The following is a 20,548-nucleotide window of genomic DNA, read 5'->3' on the forward strand; positions in this document are numbered from 1 at the left end:
ATGGGCCCAAACAATCTGAGCCTGCTCTGCACAGGTCTTGGGTCCCATCGTGGGTGAGTTTTACATTTGGCTGTGTGCTCACAGGTGGGACAGGCTCCAGTGCAGCTGTAACTAAAGCTGCTGCCTTACTGTGCCTTACAGTGTTCATGCAGGCCAGAGCTAGCCTGATCCTAGGTCCTGATCCTCTGGGGCTCAGCAAGCTGAGGCCATCAGAGGCCCATGTCCTGTGAGTGGTGATGACTCCAGACATCCTGGGCATTTATGAGCATCACAGAACAGAGGAGGACGCCATTTCTGGTACTGCCACACAGGTGCTATTAAAAAAAAGAATGTCAAGCAGCATTTCTCTGGGCTTTTTTAGCAGTTGATCAAATCCATGTAATTTTTCTTCAAGAAAGTTCTTTTCTGTACCTTGAAAGATCTTATGTTAGATCTCTTGAAATGTAGCTTATATCTCATTGACTTTCTCTGCAGTGGTAGTCAAAAAGATCCCTAGAAGAGAACACGATTTCTCAGAGACTCCTCATGGATATAGAGAGATGATTTCTCAAGAACAATTGTACTTCATGGAAGTTCTTCTGAAAATCCAACTTCTGTGCTGCTTTTGTCTTCTATTTCAAATTTTGAAATAGGTGTGAAGGAGGAAAGAAACTGTAAAATTTGGATTTATATCTTCTGGTTTTTATGTCAGTCTGTGAATGTTCTTTCAGTTTTTAGTGTGATCACTTTTTAAGTACAGACTGGATTCTGGAATAGATAGTTTCAGAAATTAAGCCCTCTGGGTATGGAGTTTTATTTATGAAGCTCAACAGTTCATTTTAGTTCTTCAGCAACTTAAGGCCTTAGACTTGGTAGTGTCTTCACTTTCATAAAAGTAAATTGACACTGCAGTGAACTATACAGAGTATATTTGAATAGATTTGCGTTTATAACCTTTTCCCTATCCACAAATATTTTTCAACAAATTTTCCACCTGCAGCACAGGGGCTCCAGTCCCTCTCTTCATCAGCAGTGTTCGTGCAGGACACAAGCCTTGATCCACCGGCCCTGTCCTGTGACACCTCCATTTCCTGCTGCAGCCCACCAGACCAGAGCAGTCCCCAGCAGTTGGGAATGAGCTGCTGCCACCAGCACAGCTCAGGCACAGGGACACAAGTCACCCTTCTTCCCACGGGCTCCGCGGGCTGTGGCTCAGATGTGTTGTTCCTGTGGCAGCAGCCTGCTCCCCACTGGAGGATCTCTCACACCTTTTGCATCCTTCAGCCTGTGCTATCCTGTTGTGAGGGATGGAGTGTAAAACATGTGGGGATAACAAATGCAATGTGTGTGCCCTGTGTTCCTGTCCTTGGAGCTAGCTGAGTTGCTGAGCCCGTGCCCAGTCATTTTGAGCCCCTGTGCACTGATTGTGAGCATGAGCTGTCAGCCACGGGCCTGTGGGCTCCTTCCTGAAAGACAAACAGCCACACTGCCTGCACCAACCACCTGGAGATCCTACATCCTTACTTTGGATTTACTTGCTACATTCTTTTTGTGGAGTCACTTGAAAGGGAAGCACTAACAGACATATAAGTGATGGGACATTAATTCTTTCTGTATGCAGATAGGAACAAATTTAACATTGTAGGTGACTGCATGTGGGTTTTGGTTTTTAGCTAAATTGCAAATTGGCTTTGGTCATTTGCATAAAATTTTAAATGTACATTAAACAAATTACAGTATTATGTTTTTTAATATTCATGTGCATTTGGTTGAAGTATTCTGACAGCTAACCTCAGTGTTTTTTATTTAGCAAGGTGAAGTGAGGTTGAAGTGTTTGAAAGCTCTTCAGAGTCTGTATACCAACAGAGAGTTGTTTCCCAAACTGGAGCTGTTCACTAATAGATTCAAGGTAAGAAGAAATACAGTTTTTGGAAGGAGGACAGAAAGTAAAAGTGTCCTCATCCTGTTGTGGTCTTTGAGTCACATCTATTAAGAATAAACTCATTAGTTTGTAACAAGGCTCGTAACTGCACTACTGAAACTGTGTTACTGAATGCTGAAATTAAGCCAAATGCATTTCCCAGGGTTTATCTTGGAAGATTTGTCAGACTTAACTAGGATGATTATTTGTCTGTATGTATTATTTATAGTTTATATATTGTCCTTATTCAATCTGTCTGTACTTACTTAATTTTATATTTATGAATTTAAAGGATGTATACTAACACAATCTAAAATATAGCTGAAAGTAGCAGCCTATAATGAAAGATTGTTTATTGCACAGCTTTTTTAGCTCGATGTGTGCTTGTGTTTGGAGTGAGAGTCACTTGGATGTGCACCACAGTCCTACACAGTGAACTGGCCTCACTGCAGAACAGGAGTTCACATTGTGCTTCCAAACCCCTTGAGCCAGATTAGTCCTTCAGGAGACAAGTGCTGGGGGGGATATTTCATGGGTTTTTTATTAGAACAAACTTTTTGTGTAATAATCTGGATAAGAATGTGGCTGTTAATTCACTTTGTGGTCTGACTGCTTTATTGTACAAGTGAACTGTCTGGAGAGATGGGTGTGGAAACACTGTCCCTGCTCTTGTTTGGGTGCCTGGTGAGGAGAGTGTTCAGGCACTGGCACCATGTCAGCTGCTCCCTTTCCCTGTGGCTCTTGTGTTCTGCAGAACACACTACTGTGGGAAAGGCTACCCCCAAGGAAAAACTCATTTATCTCATTTAAATCTTTATTAGAATGCTGATGAAAAAATTTGTTTAGAAAAGAAACAGAGCTGACTGGTTTATTTTAACTTAAATCATTATTATAATGCTGATAAAAAATTCTGTTTAGAAAAGTGGAAATGTAAATATTTATAAATACTGTGCACAGGACTTAAACTTCTCCTTGTAGATTTTCCCTGTATGTAAACAATTTATAAAAACATGATAATCAGCCTTTTACCACATTCACTTGAGATGCAGAAAAAAGATTCTTAACCTGCAATAAGCCTAGATATTAAGGAAGGCTTTTTTCCAAAATGGTAATTATATAATAGAGCAGACTCTTTATTAATAGTCTCCTTCATTTAAGATAACAGTCTTAAAGGGCAGATTAAATAAATGTCTGCCAGAAATGAACTAAGTATAGTTGACTAAAGTAGGAGATAAAACTCGATCATTTTAAGAAACCAGTTTAGGACCTGCATTCTACTAATTTTATAATGCCTGTTTCTGGGACTGTTGCAGTAAAGACAGAATTTCCTCTCATAGGAGAGAACCTGGCAAACAGGTTCAGACCTCAAACTTATTCTCTAATGCCTCCATAAGTCTGGTTTGCTTTATCCTCACTGGACAACCAGAAAAATGGACCCTCCAACTCTGCTGATTTTCCTGTTCCCTCTGTGCAGATTTAGATTTGTTTATATATGCTTCTTCTGTAATTCCATTTATTTTTAAAATGACCACTAAAGCTCTCGCAAGCTTTTATCTACTTCTCTTCACTAGGAAATGTGCTGGATGCTTCTTTGTCATGATCCCATAATTTGTAAGGGAAAAGACTGCTTTGAGGCTGAACTCTCCCAAGCACCTGCAAAACTTTCAGGACAATTGGAGACATTTTGGGCAATAGTTACTCTGTAATGTACTCCAGAAAACTACAGGGACATGAAACCTCTAAATACATCCTGCTTTTCACAGCACAGAAGTTCTCTTAAAGGAAGCTAGGCTAGCCTGTGCATTGCTGCTTGGCTTGGGATGGCACAAGGAATTTTCATTTCTGTCAAAGAGGTTCAGAGGGAAGGGAGCCTTGCCAGGAATTAATCTTTCTTCTGTCCCATAAAAGCTGGTTTTACTACAGAAATCTCTATCTTATGAAATAAATAAGAGGAAAATGTGTGCTCAAAGTCTCTGTGAGCCTAGAGAACAAATTTGTTTAACATAATGATTAATCCCTTTCAGTTTCTGCCACATCAAGAGAACAAAAAGCTGGCATGGCCTAAATGCCTGCACTTGGATTTACAGCTGTGCTGTCAGGGATGTGGCCTTTGGCACCAGGATGGAGCAAAGTTCCAAATTAATGCTTTTTGAATCTCTGATACATTAGCTAAATGTCTTGCCACCACAGACTCTACCACCACCTCTTTGAAAAATAATTGACCTTACTGCCATTTTCAGTTCCATGGCTACTTATTTATACGTCTTCATCAGAATTTAATCAACCTGCACAGTTCAGCTGGTATTCAGTTCCATCCATTCAAACTGAGAGAAATCTCTCTAGAGGTCTTCTAGCTGTTTAAAGAATAAATTAATTTGATCCAGAGTGCCTTGTGCTGGTGTGTTAATATTTCACCTCCTTCCAGAGAGCTGTGACAAGGATGTGATCCTTCCCTTTTTCAAAGAAAAATGCCTGTTCTTTCCAGCATTTGTAAGAGTAGGTGATATGCTGGAAAATAAGCTTCGTCCATAAAAACAAAAATTTGTCCATCAAAGAGAAGACTTTTTGTTTTCCATCAAGAAGTCCTGTCTGATACAGACATTAACTGACCCCATATGGAAAAGCTGTGAATTAACTCCTCTGCAGTCAGGGCCAGAGGCCCTCATCCCTCACCCTGTGCTGTCTCCACAGCCTGGGAGCACAAGGAGAGATTGGCTCTTCAGTCTGCCTTGTTCACAACCTAACATAGAATGGAAAACTGATCTTCAGAGACATGGAGAATTCGTATTTCAGCTTAAAAATCCAGCCTGTGCCCTGTTCTGCTGCTGTACAATGGCACAGGGAATCTCTGTAAAGGCAAATTGAGCAGATGGGGGTTGGAACTTCCTGAGCTACTGAAGTTACACCTTCAGAGGCACTGAGTGTGTGGGTCTTTCTGGGAAGGCTTTTGGGGCCTGGCCTGGCAGGTGCCACCACTCAGACATCTCCCCAACCAGGGCAGAAAATGACACATCCATGCTGTTTATTTTAAGCCTGATATTTTTGGGGGAAATTGAGAGAACGGTCTTTAAGGATAAGGAAACCTTCTCATGTCAGTTGGTTTCAAAGTCCGAAAGGACTCCAGATTCAGAGGGTACCTCCTGCTCTGTGGACAGGAGAGGGGATTCCCTCCCTAAGGTATCCTGGAGTGCAAGATAAACTCTGAGGGAATACCTTAAATTCTACTGAGACATTCAAGATCAGTATCTCTGGCTGTTCTTTCTCTTGGTGCTGTTACTGCTGTTCCTTGGCTGGGACCTTAGGAAAAGTTGACAGCAGTTTTTTTGTCTTGTCCATAACAGAGTGTCCTGTGCAGAAAGTTGTTTCTTTGAGTGTCTTCATGGACTTCTCACAGTCTTTAAAACGGTTTAGAGCTACATGAAATGTATCAAATTCCCCAGGAACTTCATAATGATTGATAGAGGCTCCTTCAGTCACAGTGACAAAAAGTGTCTCTGCATTCCTGATTTTGTTGGGAAGTAACACCTGAGACAGGCACGATGCATTTTTAAAGTACTGATCTGAAATTTCTGTATCGGAATAAACATCAGTTGCTTGATGTTCTCCTTCAGCCCTTAAATGCATGGAATAGTAGAGAAGAAAGGTGAAAACCTTTATTTTGACCTGGTTTGTTCTAGTGGCTTTCACTGTTGTTGCCTTACACTTCCCTTGTTTCTTTTCCAGTCCCTGATTACTATTTTTCCATATCCCAAAATGTCATAGAGTACCTACTCATTCCTGAAGCAGGTTAAGCCAGCAAAATCAAGTTTGATTTTCAGGTGGCCTGATTTCTCTTCAGTAACTTGCTCAGTCAGGCAAAGAGCACTGAGACATACTGCATTTTTATGGCTGGATGGAAATTCTCCCCAGATAGGAAGGACAACATACACCAATCACAGCTATTTTTGCCAGTAAGCAAATGGAACCTAAGGAGAAAGAAACCCTTAAAAGACTTCTCATAACTACAGGGAAGTAGAAGTTAGAAAATCATTAGATTTGATAGGAGAATGATGTGCTTGTCTCCACTAGAGAGTATGGGAAAACACAAAATCAAACCACGGAATTCCTCACTTTCCTGGGGAAGCTTTGTAGTGTAATTCTTGAGATCTGTGTCAAACCTTGAGATGTAGCCAGGAAAAAGGTCACAACTTTACAGGCAGCCTGCAGATGCATGAATTCAGGTGTGATTTTTCTTCACAGTATTTCCATTTATGCAGCATTCCTTCCTCTGAAATTACTTGGTTGCAGGGAAATGAAATGGGGAAGTTTTTCTGCTGTTGTTCAACCCAAGTATGTGACTTTTCAGGAGAGACCTGTTAAATTTTTAAATTAATTCAACCCAGAACAGTGCTGTAGCTCCCAAGTCTCCTCCCTACCTTTCTGGCAAACACACAAGGATAAGGACTGTTGAAGCACTTGTTCCTGTTCTTATACCACACAGCTAAGGGGTACATTAAAAGTTCAGGTAATATTGAGGGGCTCTCATTGTCAGCGTGCAGTTGAAACATCTTTCTCCCCAGAAGTATTTCTTTTATAACCTGTTGAATTTTCCATCTGCTGGCCTTGCTGTGTTTGTGCCTGTGACTGACCTCGAGTTGCCTTGCAGGACCGCATTGTGTCCATGACCCTGGACAAGGAGTACGATGTTGCTGTGGAAGCCATTCGATTGGTCACGCTCATCCTCCAGTGAGTGCTGCTCCAACCCCTGCACTCCCTTGGAAAATTCCCATAACCACTAACATTTGAGTGACTTGAGTGCTTTGCTTGTGTATTGAAGTGAATGTGTTACTTTACACTTAGTATGAAGGTGAACTGAACATATAATGTGGACATGAAGCTAAAGGTAGATATTTTCTTTCATGGAAATACAAGAGGCAAAGCTTAAAAATGTGTGGATGTTTTGGCATCCACACATTAGTGCATCCATTGCGTGGAAAATGCCAAAGGGCATTTCTACCTTTTACCAAGGGCAGAACAACTGTCCTCCCAAAATGAGTGCCTGTGGGTTATGCTTGCTAGAGTAACTCCAGCAGTAACACAGATCCAGTGTAGAGTTGATTGATTTCCTGACACAGTTGAAAAGAGTCACCTGGTAGGACACCTACTTCCAGGCTTTTCCATGTGGGCATGCAATGGCTCCCCTGAGGTAAGGATCACCTCAGACATCCTCCCACATGCTGATGTGGATGGAACCAGCCTTTCCCCAGCAGCCTCGTGAGTGTGCACCTGGAGGGGCACTGCTAGGCTTTTATAATATATTTATTAAAAGCTGTATTAAAGAACACCTGAGATCTCTGCTAAACAGAGATTAGCATTGTAATATTAGCAAGAAATGAAAACTTGCATCTGCTGTTATATTTTTAAAGTAAATATAACACATATGATCTGGAATGTTGTTTAGACCACTTACCTACCCTGTATTATTAGCAATTTTTGGGAACACAGTAAGTTTTAAGGTCAGAAATTACCCAATACCCTTTTTTTTTTTTTTTTTTTTTGTCTGTTCCTGCTTTCTTTTTGGTTGCCTATTGAAAGCACAGGCAATGCTAAATGCATTTAGCACCAGAAGAGTCTGGGTCACCTTGAAGCGCACAGGGCTGCTTATATTAATATTCTGGCAGGTAGGAACTCCAAAAAGGTGTCTGGAACAATCCTGGTGGGGAATGACCAATTAAAATTATGTCTAGTATGAAGCCAAATGATTTAGAGTCCTGATATATAAATGGTTCTGATGGATGCCAACTGAACAAGGTTGGAGGTAATATCCTGATTGTGACAGTGCTGGTATTTTTATATCATTTTTGCTACCATTCTGGGACAGGCTGCCCAGGGAAGTGTTCAAAAATGGGGACATGGATTAGTGGTGAACACAGTGGGCCCAGGTTAATGGTTGGACTCAGTGTGCATGGAAGTCTTTCCCAACCTAAAGGATTCTGTGATTCCAGGTTTTTAGTTTATGATGTTTGATGAGTGTTCAGCATCTTGCAGTATGTGCATTAAAGTTTGTGTGATGATCTAAGGAATAAGCAGAGGAGGGTTTGTATTATTTTATCTCTCTATTGATACAACTGGGAGAAGGAAATCAGAGAAACTTCCAGTTTTACAGGCCTTTTAAATACCTCTGTATTTTCAAGTTGAACCAAAGATCTTTGAAGTCCTTGTTCAACCATGTAGGATTTTGTGGGAAGTGAACCAACCTTGTAGCTGTCCCAAGTGAGCTGTGGGAGGTGAGGGGATGGAAATGAAACCTCTGCTGTAGTTCAGGTGTTATTGTGACTCTTTCAGTGGGAGTGAGGAGGCTCTGTCCAATGAAGACTGTGAGAATGTGTATCACCTGGTGTACTCAGCACACCGGCCTGTGGCAGTAGCAGCTGGGGAATTCCTCCACAAAAAGTAAGTCATCAGTTGCCCTGGAATAAGACCAAGTTTGTGAATACTTCCTAGAGAGGTAACATCAAAAAGAAAAGAAGCAGTGGAGTGAAATATTCCAATTTATCAAATCAGGTATTTCATTTAAACCAGAGACTTTATTCTCTTGTTTAAATAAGATCTGAGGACTTGAAGAAACTGATTATACATTTTTCTTGCTCTGCAATTCAGGTAACATTTCCTAACTCCTTGAGGGTTAAATATACAAAGGCTGCACAAACTTCTAAAGTTGGTTTAAGTCCTGCAGCACTTGCTGAATTCCTGGTGTGATAAGATATGTATATTTGGCTTGTAGTCTGTGGTGATCTACCTGATAAATCAACAGTCACAATTTTTAGCAAGCTTTAAGCCAGTTTATTTCTCTGTTGTGAACTTGGGAGGTTTTTATGTAGCATTAACTACAAAATTTGTTTCTAAACTCACTGCCTTCCCCTGAAAATATGCTGCATTATGGTTACATCTTTCATGTCCTCACTATGCCAAAGGACATGAGCCAGCTTTTCCATGGATGTGAGTCACACCACCTCAGTAACTGTGACCAGGGCATTGCCATATCATGGGAGTTAACCTCTTCTTTTTATTGTTTGCAGTTAAAAATCTTCCAGCAGGAATTTGATTTTTCCCCTCATGGGTTGTGACATTAGAGTTTGTATTACATATATATAGGATTTATATTAGAACCTAGGTTATCTAATTTTTTCATGCCAAGATACAAGTAGGAAACAATACACAAAGACATCTGTTTTTCTTTGCCAGTGCTCTATTTTTCTATGGTTTATTAAGGATTTACAACTCCACATTGTAATTGTAAGCTTTCACTGGTGGATTTTTGGAATTCCAGCTTTGTGATCAAGCACTATCTGTTTCAAGGAATATATGTGCAGATCTCCGTTACCAACAAGACATTGTGCTAGTTACTGAAAAGGGTTAGGTTCTCATTAAAAATACTCCCTAAAATGCCTTTATTAATCAACATGTGGCAAAATACTTTTGAAAAATGCCTCAAAGGTAAATAAGGACGTACCTGCACCTCAGTGTTCTTAGGATAAAGACAAAACTTCATTCTGACTTCTTTTACAAGGTACTAAGCTGTGTTCTGTAAATGTGTCTCAAGGCTAACAGCATGAAGACAAGATTATCCCATTCTTAACTAATTTTGTCTTGGTTTCTGCAAAGAAAATCTTAAATTAGTTAGAATCTATTTCAGGCACTTGAGGTGTGATTTATCCCACCTATTTTAATACATTTCACTATCACTTTCTCGGTGATAATCATCAGACATGCTCTCTGTACTTAGCAAAGGAAAGCAAATAGTACAGAGGATATAAAGGATTACCAAATACAGAGGATCACTGGCTCAACCCTGAAGTGCAGGTTATAAGGTATCTAAGCACCTGCAGAGATGCTAATTGCTTATGTGTTAAGATAAGCAGGAAGGATGAGGTGATGTTTTTAACTAAAATACAACAATTTGTGTGTAACTTGTCTTTCTCTTCAGTGAATTACAGCAGTGAAATCAGAATTCTGTGTTTCACGTGTTAATCTGCTTTGTGATTTCACTGTAAAAGCCAGGAACAGTCTTCAAACTTCTCAAAGTAAAACAATCATTGCTGTAACAGTAATACTGGCACATCTGAGGTCTCTTGGAAAATTTGAACATTGAGAGGAGTTTGGCATGCGACCATGCATCAGGGAACTCAGTGCAGAGTGTGTCACTCACCTCTAAAACCCAAAATAATGAGTAGGAGCTGTTTTTCTTTGATGCTGCTCCTGGTACCTGAGGTTGGCTGTTTGATGTATGTCAGGTTTGTTGTGTACCATGTCCCAGCCAAAGTGATACAACCTTAGCTCTCAGTGCATTGGTGCAGTAGGTGCTGCCTCCATTGCAAGACTGGATAAGGTATAAATGAAAAACTGTACAAATGATGCAAATACTTGAAACTCTGCAAAACTTTCAATGTAAGTAGGTTTTGGAGAACTTTTTCCCCGTGTGAAATTCTTCCAGCCTTGTGAACTCAAAGACTGAAGACAAATTCATCTTTTCAGACAGGCAGAGGTTGTGGCCTCTTTCCCTTGAAAGAAATAGCTTGAGATACTTGCACTGTTTTATGAACAAATTTACTATATCAAGAATGAATGCTCATCATATTCTTGCAGAAATGAGAATTGTTGTGATAGCCATGGGCTCCTTCTGCTTATTTTCAGGCTGTTCAGCAGACATGATCCCCAAGCTGAAGAGGCTCTAGCAAAGAGGAGGGGGCGAAATAGCCCAAATGGAAACCTTATTAGAATGTTGGTTCTTTTCTTTCTTGAAAGTGAGGTAAAAAAGTAATTTTTAACCTTTAAATGTTTAATAAAACGTGAAACTTAAGTAGTGATTTATCAACATACAGTAATAAATTGTCTTCCTTTTTTTTTATATTTTCAGAAATACCATAAGCCCTTTTCCCTGCCCCTCCATTTCCTTGTCCATTAAGGAAATTGATCTGAAAATCTTCATGGTTTATTTAACTCATGCATGTCCCCACTGTACTGACACTGCATTGCTGGTGCTGTGGTGGCTGCCAGGCTGCATTGCTGCACACAAATGGAAATGGTTCTTTGCTTACATAACCATGCAAGAATACCTCTGGAGTTATTTTTTGTGGAGTAAAATAATTTGAAACAGGCCAGAACAAAAACTGCATAATCTCTCCAATTCTGATCAGAATCGTAGATGAACTCCATGGGAAGAACCTGAGGGTCCTTACCTCAGAGCAGAGTCAGCTGTGAGATGAGATGAGGTGAGGTCTCTCAGGCCTATATGCAGATGAATCTTGGAAACAATGGAGGTTGAGGAAAACAAGCATAGATGTGGTGACATGAAGTGTTTGATGAACACACCCAGGGTGGGATTGTGCCCATGATTTATAGAGACAACATCTATGGGAAATTGTATTGTACATGTAGTAACAGTAATAGAGATGGGGAATGGCAGTGGAGGGAGGAAAGTTTGAGAAGATACTGTCAGGTACAGGATGTTCTTAAGATAGAGGGGAAAAGGTTCAGAATTATTCATTTGATTTGATAATAAGTAGATTGAAAGAAAGGAATGACAGAAATATTTCTCTAGAGAAGGGAGGGTAGTATATGTTGGGTAAAAAGCAGAAGTAAAGATACTACAATTGGTTATTTTAATTGTTATGAAGCCTTGAACAAGAGACTTGACTGTGAGAATGAAAAGAAACACTCAGAGTTGCTGAGAAGGAAGAACAAAATTTTGGTACAGTGTTCCTGTTTTTTAAAAACACCTCATAAACCTACAAATTAATCTGGATGAAATGTCACTACCTGTGTGAGCCTTCCGTCTGCCACCTGAATGGATTTTTAGTTCTAGCTTTATTAAAACTTAGATTGTAAAGTTCATTGTGTTTTACAGTGTAGACACCTTAGATGTGAATGTGATTTGAGTTCCTGAGCACTGACCTTGTTTGTCCTCCTAAGGAGAAAAGAAACTGCTCCACTCCCAAAGCCAAGATCAGCAAAGTGCCTCCGATGCTGCTCCCTGAGGGTCACTTCTCTCTCAGGGCCAGTTTTTGCTATTGTTGTTTTTGAGAGAGTTGTTAGGAGCCAAGTAGAATATTCTGACTCCAGTTTTAGTAAAGAGTTGGAGAATTGGGAGTTTGCATGTGGGTGGGATGAGTTAAAGCTGCAGCCTGGGGTGCATTCAAGGGAGTGAACCTTGCCCTGCAGCAGTAACTCTGTGACATTTTACCGAAAGCTGTCAGAAACAGGAGGGGAGTGTACAGACACCTCCTTCTCTGCACTTGGGGATGTTTTCCAGCTAAGGAGTCAGTCCCTGGCAAGCACAAGCCGTGTTTTGTGCTTGTTACTTTTTGGTAGTAGCTATGAATTATTTTCTCACTTTACAACAGTTGTGTTTAATTCACATGAAAACATTTTTTGAAGTTGAGGTTAGTGTTAAATCTACAACCCCTGAAGTCACCAGGGTTTTTGCTCCTTTTTTTCTGAGCACATAGCAGCATGTATGAAAACCAATTGCTTGTTCCAAACAAATACATTACAACTCTCATGCCTCACCATCTCTCCTTTTTGTAATGCAGTGAGAAAGTGAGGGAAGGTAAGTTTACAGCTTCTGGGTCAAAACTCTGGGAAAGATTTTTCACAAACAAGCAGCTTTGTGCAAAAGAAGCTCAGTTTGGTATTATTTAATTTCTGTTAAAACATAACCCCATTGCACTGGTGTCATTCAGTTGGGAGAAAACCTTCCTGAATTCGTTTCAAACTGACTGTTCTTTCCAACTATCACAAGATATATGCCCAGGACACTCTGTGGCCACATGATTATGAAAGTTGAAGAACTGGTGCTTATACCAAGAGCTGTACTGATGATTGCTTTGGATTTTCTAGTTGCATGAACATGCAGCCTATTTGGTGGACAGCTTGTGGGAGAGCTCTCAAGAACTGCTGAAAGACTGGGAATGTATGACAGAATTGCTCTTGGAGGAGCCAGTCCAAGGAGAAGAAGGTATTGGATTAACCCAGTGCTTCCTTGATATTGCACAGTATTGTTAATTATTCCTTAAATACCTCTGCCACCCATAGTGAAACATCTTTTTATGTTGTAGTTTGTTTGGAAAACATATTTGAAGATTTTGGGTTAATCTATTTTTAATGTACTTTCCTTCAAAAGCAGCAATTTGTACTCTATTTTTCTTTTTATTTGTACTCTGGAGGATTTTTTAATCAAGTGTGCTGCACTGTGGTTCCCTAATATTAAAGGGAGTTTACTCAAGTCTTAACTTGATTTTGTCTGAATGTTTAAATAACTATTTCAATAAATTAAATAGCTAATACAATTTTGAATAAACAAGCACTTCAGGTGATGCTAATTAATATGGGGCTTTTCCAGGCAATGTGAACACAATGAATTCTCAAGAGAAAAAACAAAGGGGATTCTTTCACCATTAGTTTCAGATTTCCTTTTGCTGATAATAGACCTGGCTGCACAAAGTAGCTAAGGAGACTGGGGGCAAAGTGTCTGTAAGGTTAATGAGTGTCATTCAAGATCCTTTATAATTCCTCAGGGTTCTCCTGCTTCAGGGGCCTTCAAAGGGCTTAGGTGTTTGAAAAATCAGTGTTCCCGGCATGATGTTCCTCATCATGTCCATGCTTCAAAGGCTGGCCTTTTGGTATGCACCTGCTACAGTGGGGGTATTTACAGGGTAATTTCCTTAGGAAATGAGGCACTTTGCTTCCTTGATTCTGCTTAGCCTAGTGGGGTTTGATCCTCCAAATATGAGTAGAAGCACTTGCCAAAGAGCAGAGAATTTATGAGGAAATGACAGTGAATTGTCTGTCACTGTTTCTCCTCTATGACTCTCCCTTATTTTGTAGGTCTTCCTTACGTTCCCCTTCATTGATCCTTTTTTCCAGCCTACATTTCTCTGGGCTGCTTTCACTTCTGCCATGTCCATTTTGAGAGGATGTGAATGGCAGATCAAAGAGGCGGCAGGAAAGCCTCGATAAATGTGACAAAGTACCTTGTGTGTGGTGTTCCGTGCTGCTGTGTGCTCCCCTGTTGCTGTGTGTTCCCCTGCTGTCCCACACGTGTCCCCGTTGTGCTGCCTTGCCCCCAGTGATGCCCTGTTGTCCCCGCAGCGATGTCGGACCGGCAGGAGAGCGCTCTGATCGAGCTCATGGTGTGCACCATCAGACAGGCTGCCGAGGCACATCCCCCCGTGGGCAGGGGCACCGGCAAGAGGGTGAGTGGGGCTGCAGCTGCCTGCCTGTCACCAGAGCATGGAAGATATTTGTAACACCACTTTGGACACTCTTGCAGTAGAGTTTTTCAATTGGTGTTTGCTGTTTCATCTGAACACTTGTAAGAAAAATATTAGAAACTCTGTTTCTGGACACTTGGTTTTCTCTTTGTTTGATTTTGGGGTTTGCTTTGGCAAGTTAAGCAATATAAATTTTCAGTATAAAAGTTTTTTTTATTGTATTTTTGGATGTTCTTTTTATCATACCCCTGCCTTCTATTTGTAATGTACCCACATCATCATCCCCTAATGTTGAAACTAGATTAGAGTGGGAAGTGTAGGAGCAGAGCAGACTACCTCTGACTGTGTTCCATGAAAACAAACGTGCTGCTAATATGGACATAAAATTTGCAGGCACTGGGAGTTGGTGCCCTTTCCATGCTTGGTCATTTTTGAGATCTGACTGGACAAAGCCCTGATCCTCCCAGTGTGACCCCTGGGCTGACTCTGCTTTGAGCAGGAGGCCTAGGACTGGGACCAGTTTGAATGTGTCTGTGCTTTTAGGCATCCATCCTCTTAGGCCTCTTCCACTGAGTGCCCTAAAAATTTCAGAACTTTACATTCTGGCCAAATTGCCTCTTTAGTTTATTTTATAGGGACTGTTTGAGCACCAGCGGAAGGCCATTCCTAAAGCTGGACATGCAGTTTTAAATACTTCCTTCTAAGTCACAGGGTCAGGGTAATATCAGGATTTCAGCTGTATTTAAATATAACATCCATGTTCCAAAGCAGTCTCAGCTTCTTAAGCATATTCACCTGATTTTTGGTAGCCCCCAACTCATTTAGGATAGACAAAACCCACGTGCATATATGTTTTTTCTTTAAACATCCATTCTAAATAATGATAACTAGTTTTTAAAACCACAGATTTAATAAAGACAAAATCTGGAGTGTCTTGGCATTCTCTATTGCTAAAATAATGCAGTTACTTAACTTTGTAATTTTTTATGTGCCAAAGCAGTTGAGTCTCATGTCCAGAAACAGCATCCCAGGAAAAGCTCCAAGAAACCATCAGTTTAAACATGCTTTATGTACTTTAATTTATAAAGTGTGTTCTTAGGAATTTCTAATTTATTAAAACATTTCAGGGTTAAGGAGGGAATCCATGAAAGCACTTACTGAAATTTACACAAGCGTGTCTTATCTTTTGTTAGGAAAACTGTATTGTAAGCACAACTTTTTTTGTCTCAAGCTGCAAACCCTTCTAGCAGTCAAAGTGACCTTTAAATTAAAAAAAAAAAAATCATGTTGGTGTTTTCTATTTGAAGCACCAAATAATGTCAGTATTAACTTTCCAGGTATTTTCTCTTTCTCAAGAGATCTACAGCTCAATTCACTGAAGTTCAGCAAATTGCTTAGTCTTAAGTTTTCAATGTCTGTATTTGGAGCTAAAGAAAACAGATCAGTAAAACAAATTCCACCTTCTGAAGGATGATCAAAAGAGCCTGGAATTCATGCTGGGGACCCAGATCAATTCCCAGTGCCAGGGAACAGCCATATTTGGTCACCAGAACACGACTGGGCTGTCAGGGTTGGGATTCTGACCTGGGTTTGTACTGCTTTGAGCTTGGCTGGTACTGCCCTGGTGGGTGTGCAGGGGCTGAGGCTGCCATCCCTGGGGCCATCCCTGCACCTTGCACTGTGCAAGTGGTGTCTTGTCCTGGTCACTGATCCATTCCCCGCCACTTCCATGGCTGTTTTGGGTTCCTGCTGGCACAGTGCCTGGCATCCAACCACATGCCTTGTGTCCAGCTGCTCCTCCTCCCTTGCAGAGCCATGTAGGGGTCCCACTTAGCTTTTGCTTCTTTTCAGTTAGAGCATGGGTTGTGGAATGGTAACTGCAGGGATCTCTGCTTTGTCCCTGGAGATTCATCCTGTCTCATGATCCCACCAACTTCTTCTCCGAGTTGAAATGGGAACAGATTTCTAATTAAGCACTCACCTTCTTGTGAAGTAGTTTCTCCTCTGACTTTAGCTTGTAACCCTTACTCTCCAATTTGGCTGATTGGCTATATGTGAATCATTAGCTAACTTGAGTATTTCATTACCATTATTTTTTCTCAAAAGTATTCTTTTCTTTCCTGAAGCCAGGAAGCCAGATCTAAGCTTTGATGAAGTATGCCGGTTTGATTATTGTCCCTCTGGTTACTGTTTCAAGGGGGTTTTGTTCTGACAGTGCTTCAGTACCTCACTGTGAACTTGGATGTACATTTTCACTGAGAATTCCATTCCATTTATAGAGGAGACCATGAATCTGCTAATGAAAATCATTGTTACAGTGTGGTTTGATTTTGGTTTTCTTAATTATACTTCAGTTTGCCCTAAGGTATTACATTAACGCTTGGTTTAATGTGTGAAAGCCAGAGTTTAGTACAGTTGGAAGCAATTGCAAAAATTCCACTGACTGGGGTTATATTTGAATTTCAATCCTAAAAAGATGTTAATGTGTGGAGACAATGTCATGCTGGGTGATACTGTATTTTCCTTGTCAATCACAGCTGCTTAGGACACAGAGTCCTCCCTCTTCAATCACTGTTCAGCCCAAATGTGTTTTGAGTTTTTTTATTCCCTCCTCATCTGATTTAGTAAAAAATACACTTGCATGGGTTTTTGTTTGTAATACAATGTTTAGAAAAGTTAATGAATGCTATATGCAGAAAATGTATTTACTGTAGTTATGTTTGATCACTTCCAGGTCTTGACAGCAAAAGAAAGAAAAACTCAGATAGACGACAGAAATAAATTGACTGAGCATTTCATTATTGCACTTCCCATGCTGCTATCAAAGGTACAGTTTTCAACAAAATAAATCTTTCACTGGGATTTACAGCTGTCTTTAAACTTTCTCATGTTGTAGTGCAGGAGTTTATTTTTACTTCCCTGTTGTTTATTTTGTTGCCATGATGTTCCAGTATTCCGCTGACGCCGAGAAGGTTGCAAACCTCCTGCAAATCCCTCAGTACTTTGACCTGGAAATCTACAGCACGGGCAGAATGGAAAAGGTATCGTGCCTTGGGCAGGAAGTGTGGCTGCTCTCAGGTGTGACCACTGTTCAGCCCCACAGTGCTGTGCCTTTGTTTGGCACGTGAGCAATGCAGCCTTGGTTGGGTGTTGTGGCAGTGGCTTTGCTCAGTGTCATTGTCCCATTGAGGGGAAAGCTGAAGTTCTTTTCTGCTCTGCAGCATTTGGATGCCTTACTGAAGCAGATTAAGTTTGTTGTGGAAAAGCATGTGGAATCAGATGTTCTGGAAGCCTGCAGCAAAACCTACAGCATCCTCTGCAGTGAAGAATACACCATCCAGAACAGAGTTGACATAGCCCACAGCCAACTTATTGATGAATTTGTGGATCGATTTAACCATTCTGTTGAGGATCTACTGCAGGAGGTTCGTTTTCTTAAAATTGTTGAACTGCCTAAAATATGGTAGGATAGGCTACAGAAAAACATTCTTAGCAAGCCATTAAATTACCCATCTGAAGATATAGTGCAGCAGCAGCTATTTCATAATTATTTGGAGCTACTTCTCCCTGTGGAAAGTCCCTTACAGCAGCCATTAAACCTTCAAATCATTGATGGTTAAGACAAGACTATGGAACAATCCTGCTTCTGAAAATTTAGTTGAGTATTAAAACAATGCACATAAGGAATTAAGTGGATCAATGGGTGAAAGATGATGAAAAATGCAGAGGAAGTTATACTTACATTAATGTTTTTAGTGATTCCAGTAGTCCCAGATGTATATGTAGGCAGCAAAATCAAGATTGGATTATGTTTAGAATGGAAGAGAGAATTTAAGAAAATATGTATAATGGCATATTAAAAGAGCCCTGGAAAGAGTAAAAGATACAGGTCTGGAACCTGGAAGTACCTGGATTTAGTTGTAAGAATTTATTCTTCTAAATTTCATAAGGCAGAATAGATTAAATAGAATAGAAAGAATAGAAACCGTACTCATTTTTTCCTCCTTTGCAGCAATTTAACTTTGTGTAGCACTACTTAATTTGTTGTAATTTTCATGCCTTTTAAACTTAACATGGGAGCTGCACAGACCTTTTTCTTTGCTTGTAGTCATGCACTTCACTGTAGTGGATACAGTTATTTTCTGATGTACATTTAGGAAAGTTAAGCTAAGTCCCTGATACAGAATGGCATATTAAAGGAAATACGCCCTTTTTCCTATTTTAATGTAACATGCGACATACAGGCACACTGTAAATATGCCTTGTCACATTGCAGAGTAAATAAAAATGTTTGTATAGCTGCAGAAATGTGCATGAGTGAAAGGGCAGCACAGCACAGAGGAGATGGGGCACCACTGTGCATTCTTTAGTAAAATACATGGAGCTCTCTGCCTGTCTGCCATTTTTGGTGTACTTTCTCCTAAGTACTACTTTTCTCCTACTTTTTGATCAGAACCTGGAAAAACAGTCCAGAATTTGTGCTCCATCTCTGCCCACCTGTGTGTGCCAAAGGAATCCTTCCAGTTACGCCTTAGCCTGGGTTTTTGAAGTTTCTCACCTCTGGCCAACAGGACCAAAACCTGACTTGTGCAGCAAAAAGGGCTAAGGCTGGACTGCCACAGCAGAGTCCAGCTGCAGAACCACCTGAGCTGTGCACACCCAATGGATGCCCAGCAACTTAGCACTGGAAATAGTGGCCTTAGAGAGCCTTCCTGGACCTGCTCCAAAGGTCCCTCTGGCCTTACCCTCTTACCCAAGGGGAGTCAGAGGAGAGCACTGAGGTGCTGGGATTTATAAATGCCTTCCCAAAAGTCTTTTCGGGAGTAGTGGACTAGGAGAGAAAAAGATTTTTCCTACAATTTTCCTTAATTTTGTTTTTTCTTTAGAATTGCTCTATGACTGCTGTTGAATCAGGAAGCCAGTACCTGCTTATTCCCACTCCTTTTCCTTTCACCTCTCTTTGCCAGTGGCTTCCCTTTGTGCTGCAGTGCAGAAAGCAGCCTGGGGCTGCTGGGCAGAGCAAGGGCTGGGCTCCTGAGGGGCTGTGGGCCAGGGACACCACACTCCCTGTCCTTTACACCACAGGGAGCACAGAGGCGGCGAGGCCTCGTGGTCCTGGTGCGTGTTCTCTCCCAGGAGGGCAGGGCTGAGGCTTGCAGAGAAACTCTGTGTCTGAAAGGCATCTGAGAAATTAATTAAGGGGCTTAGATCTCTAAGGAAAAGCAAGTGCATAGGTCAGACATGGGACATAACCAAGACAAAAGTAGGAGAAGACAAGAATGAGAACAGCAGTAGCAAGGATTTAAAATTATGTCCTTTGTGATACTCTATTTAAAGTGATGTTTGTTTGAATAATTAATTTTAATAAGTCTATTTCATCATTTTAAAGACATTTTAAATTTTAAAAATTGCATACCAGTACCTAAGCAAGTATCCCACTGCTTTATGGCTTCTCACTGGGCTGTTAATGAGAGAAACATTGATTGACAATTGCATCTGAAGGCAGGAAGATGTTTTAATTGTTAGGCTTTTAGGTGGAAAAGAAATTATCAAAATGAAATGGAGAAGAAGAATTGTTGCAAGTGGGGAAGGTGTATTTTCATGAGGGCACTGGCATTGCACCCACGTCAAACCATGACAGTTTCTTATTTTAAAAAATTGCTGGAAAAATTAGGGTCAGAAATACCTTATTTTCACTTGATTCACTAAGAGAATTTGCTGTTTAGTTTGCAAAAAATTCTAAAATTGTGTTGTCGCATGTTCATCAACTGGTGATTAAAGCTGGTGGTTCAGTCCTTTTTGTAAAATAAGACAGAACTCAGATTTTGGTCTTGGGAATGATTTCTACTGCTAGAGGATATGGGTTTGGATATTAACACAGTGATAATGCTGAATATTGTCACATAATCTTGCTTGTTTTTTATGATGTGCAGTGGTTACTTAAATATTGTGGAAGGTACATAAAAGTCACTGGAAATTTTGGAGACAGTTTTGATATCCGTATAAACCCCTAAGAAGCTGCCCCTGCCTGTGCAGCAATGTACTGGGCTGAATTACTGGGCTCTCCTCATGAATTGCCTTTCCTTTGCAGGGAGAAGAAGCTGATGATGATGACATATACAATGTGCTCTCCACACTGAAGAGGTTGACATCTTTTCACAAGTAGGTGGTTTCCCTCACAAATTTGTGATGTTAATTTTATCCTTTCAGCGAGTATCAGCAGTGTCAGGTATGGGGAAATGAGAAAACACATGGCCTCAAATCTGAAGTGGAGATGGAGGAGTGACTGGTGGTGTTTGTCATTAGAAGTGTTTGGGTTGATCTGGGTCCTTGCTCAGTTTGTGTCATGACCTTTGCAGATGGGATTTGCAGGTGGCACCCCCTCCCTTGCACCCAG

The 20,548-nt window shown here is 40.7% G+C and overlaps 1 protein-coding gene across 2 annotated transcripts in view; it reads left to right on the plus strand.

The window, feature by feature from the left end:
* Positions 1-20,548, plus strand: part of STAG1 (stromal antigen 1) — a 165,066-nt gene that overhangs the window by 114,111 nt on the left and 30,407 nt on the right. For both annotated transcript variants that reach the window (XM_053986886.1, XM_053986887.1), the window contains 10 exons: positions 1,790-1,888; positions 6,546-6,625; positions 8,225-8,332; positions 10,574-10,688; positions 12,779-12,896; positions 14,030-14,133; positions 16,886-16,978; positions 17,103-17,192; positions 17,373-17,576; positions 20,243-20,313. In XM_053986886.1, the coding sequence (XP_053842861.1) occupies positions 1,790-1,888; positions 6,546-6,625; positions 8,225-8,332; positions 10,574-10,688; positions 12,779-12,896; positions 14,030-14,133; positions 16,886-16,978; positions 17,103-17,192; positions 17,373-17,576; positions 20,243-20,313 (1,082 nt within the window). The remainder of the gene's footprint in view (positions 1-1,789; positions 1,889-6,545; positions 6,626-8,224; positions 8,333-10,573; positions 10,689-12,778; positions 12,897-14,029; positions 14,134-16,885; positions 16,979-17,102; positions 17,193-17,372; positions 17,577-20,242; positions 20,314-20,548) is intronic.

Source organism: Vidua macroura, chromosome 10, assembly GCF_024509145.1.
Source record: "Vidua macroura isolate BioBank_ID:100142 chromosome 10, ASM2450914v1, whole genome shotgun sequence".
NCBI classification, from domain to species: domain Eukaryota; kingdom Metazoa; phylum Chordata; class Aves; order Passeriformes; family Viduidae; genus Vidua; species Vidua macroura.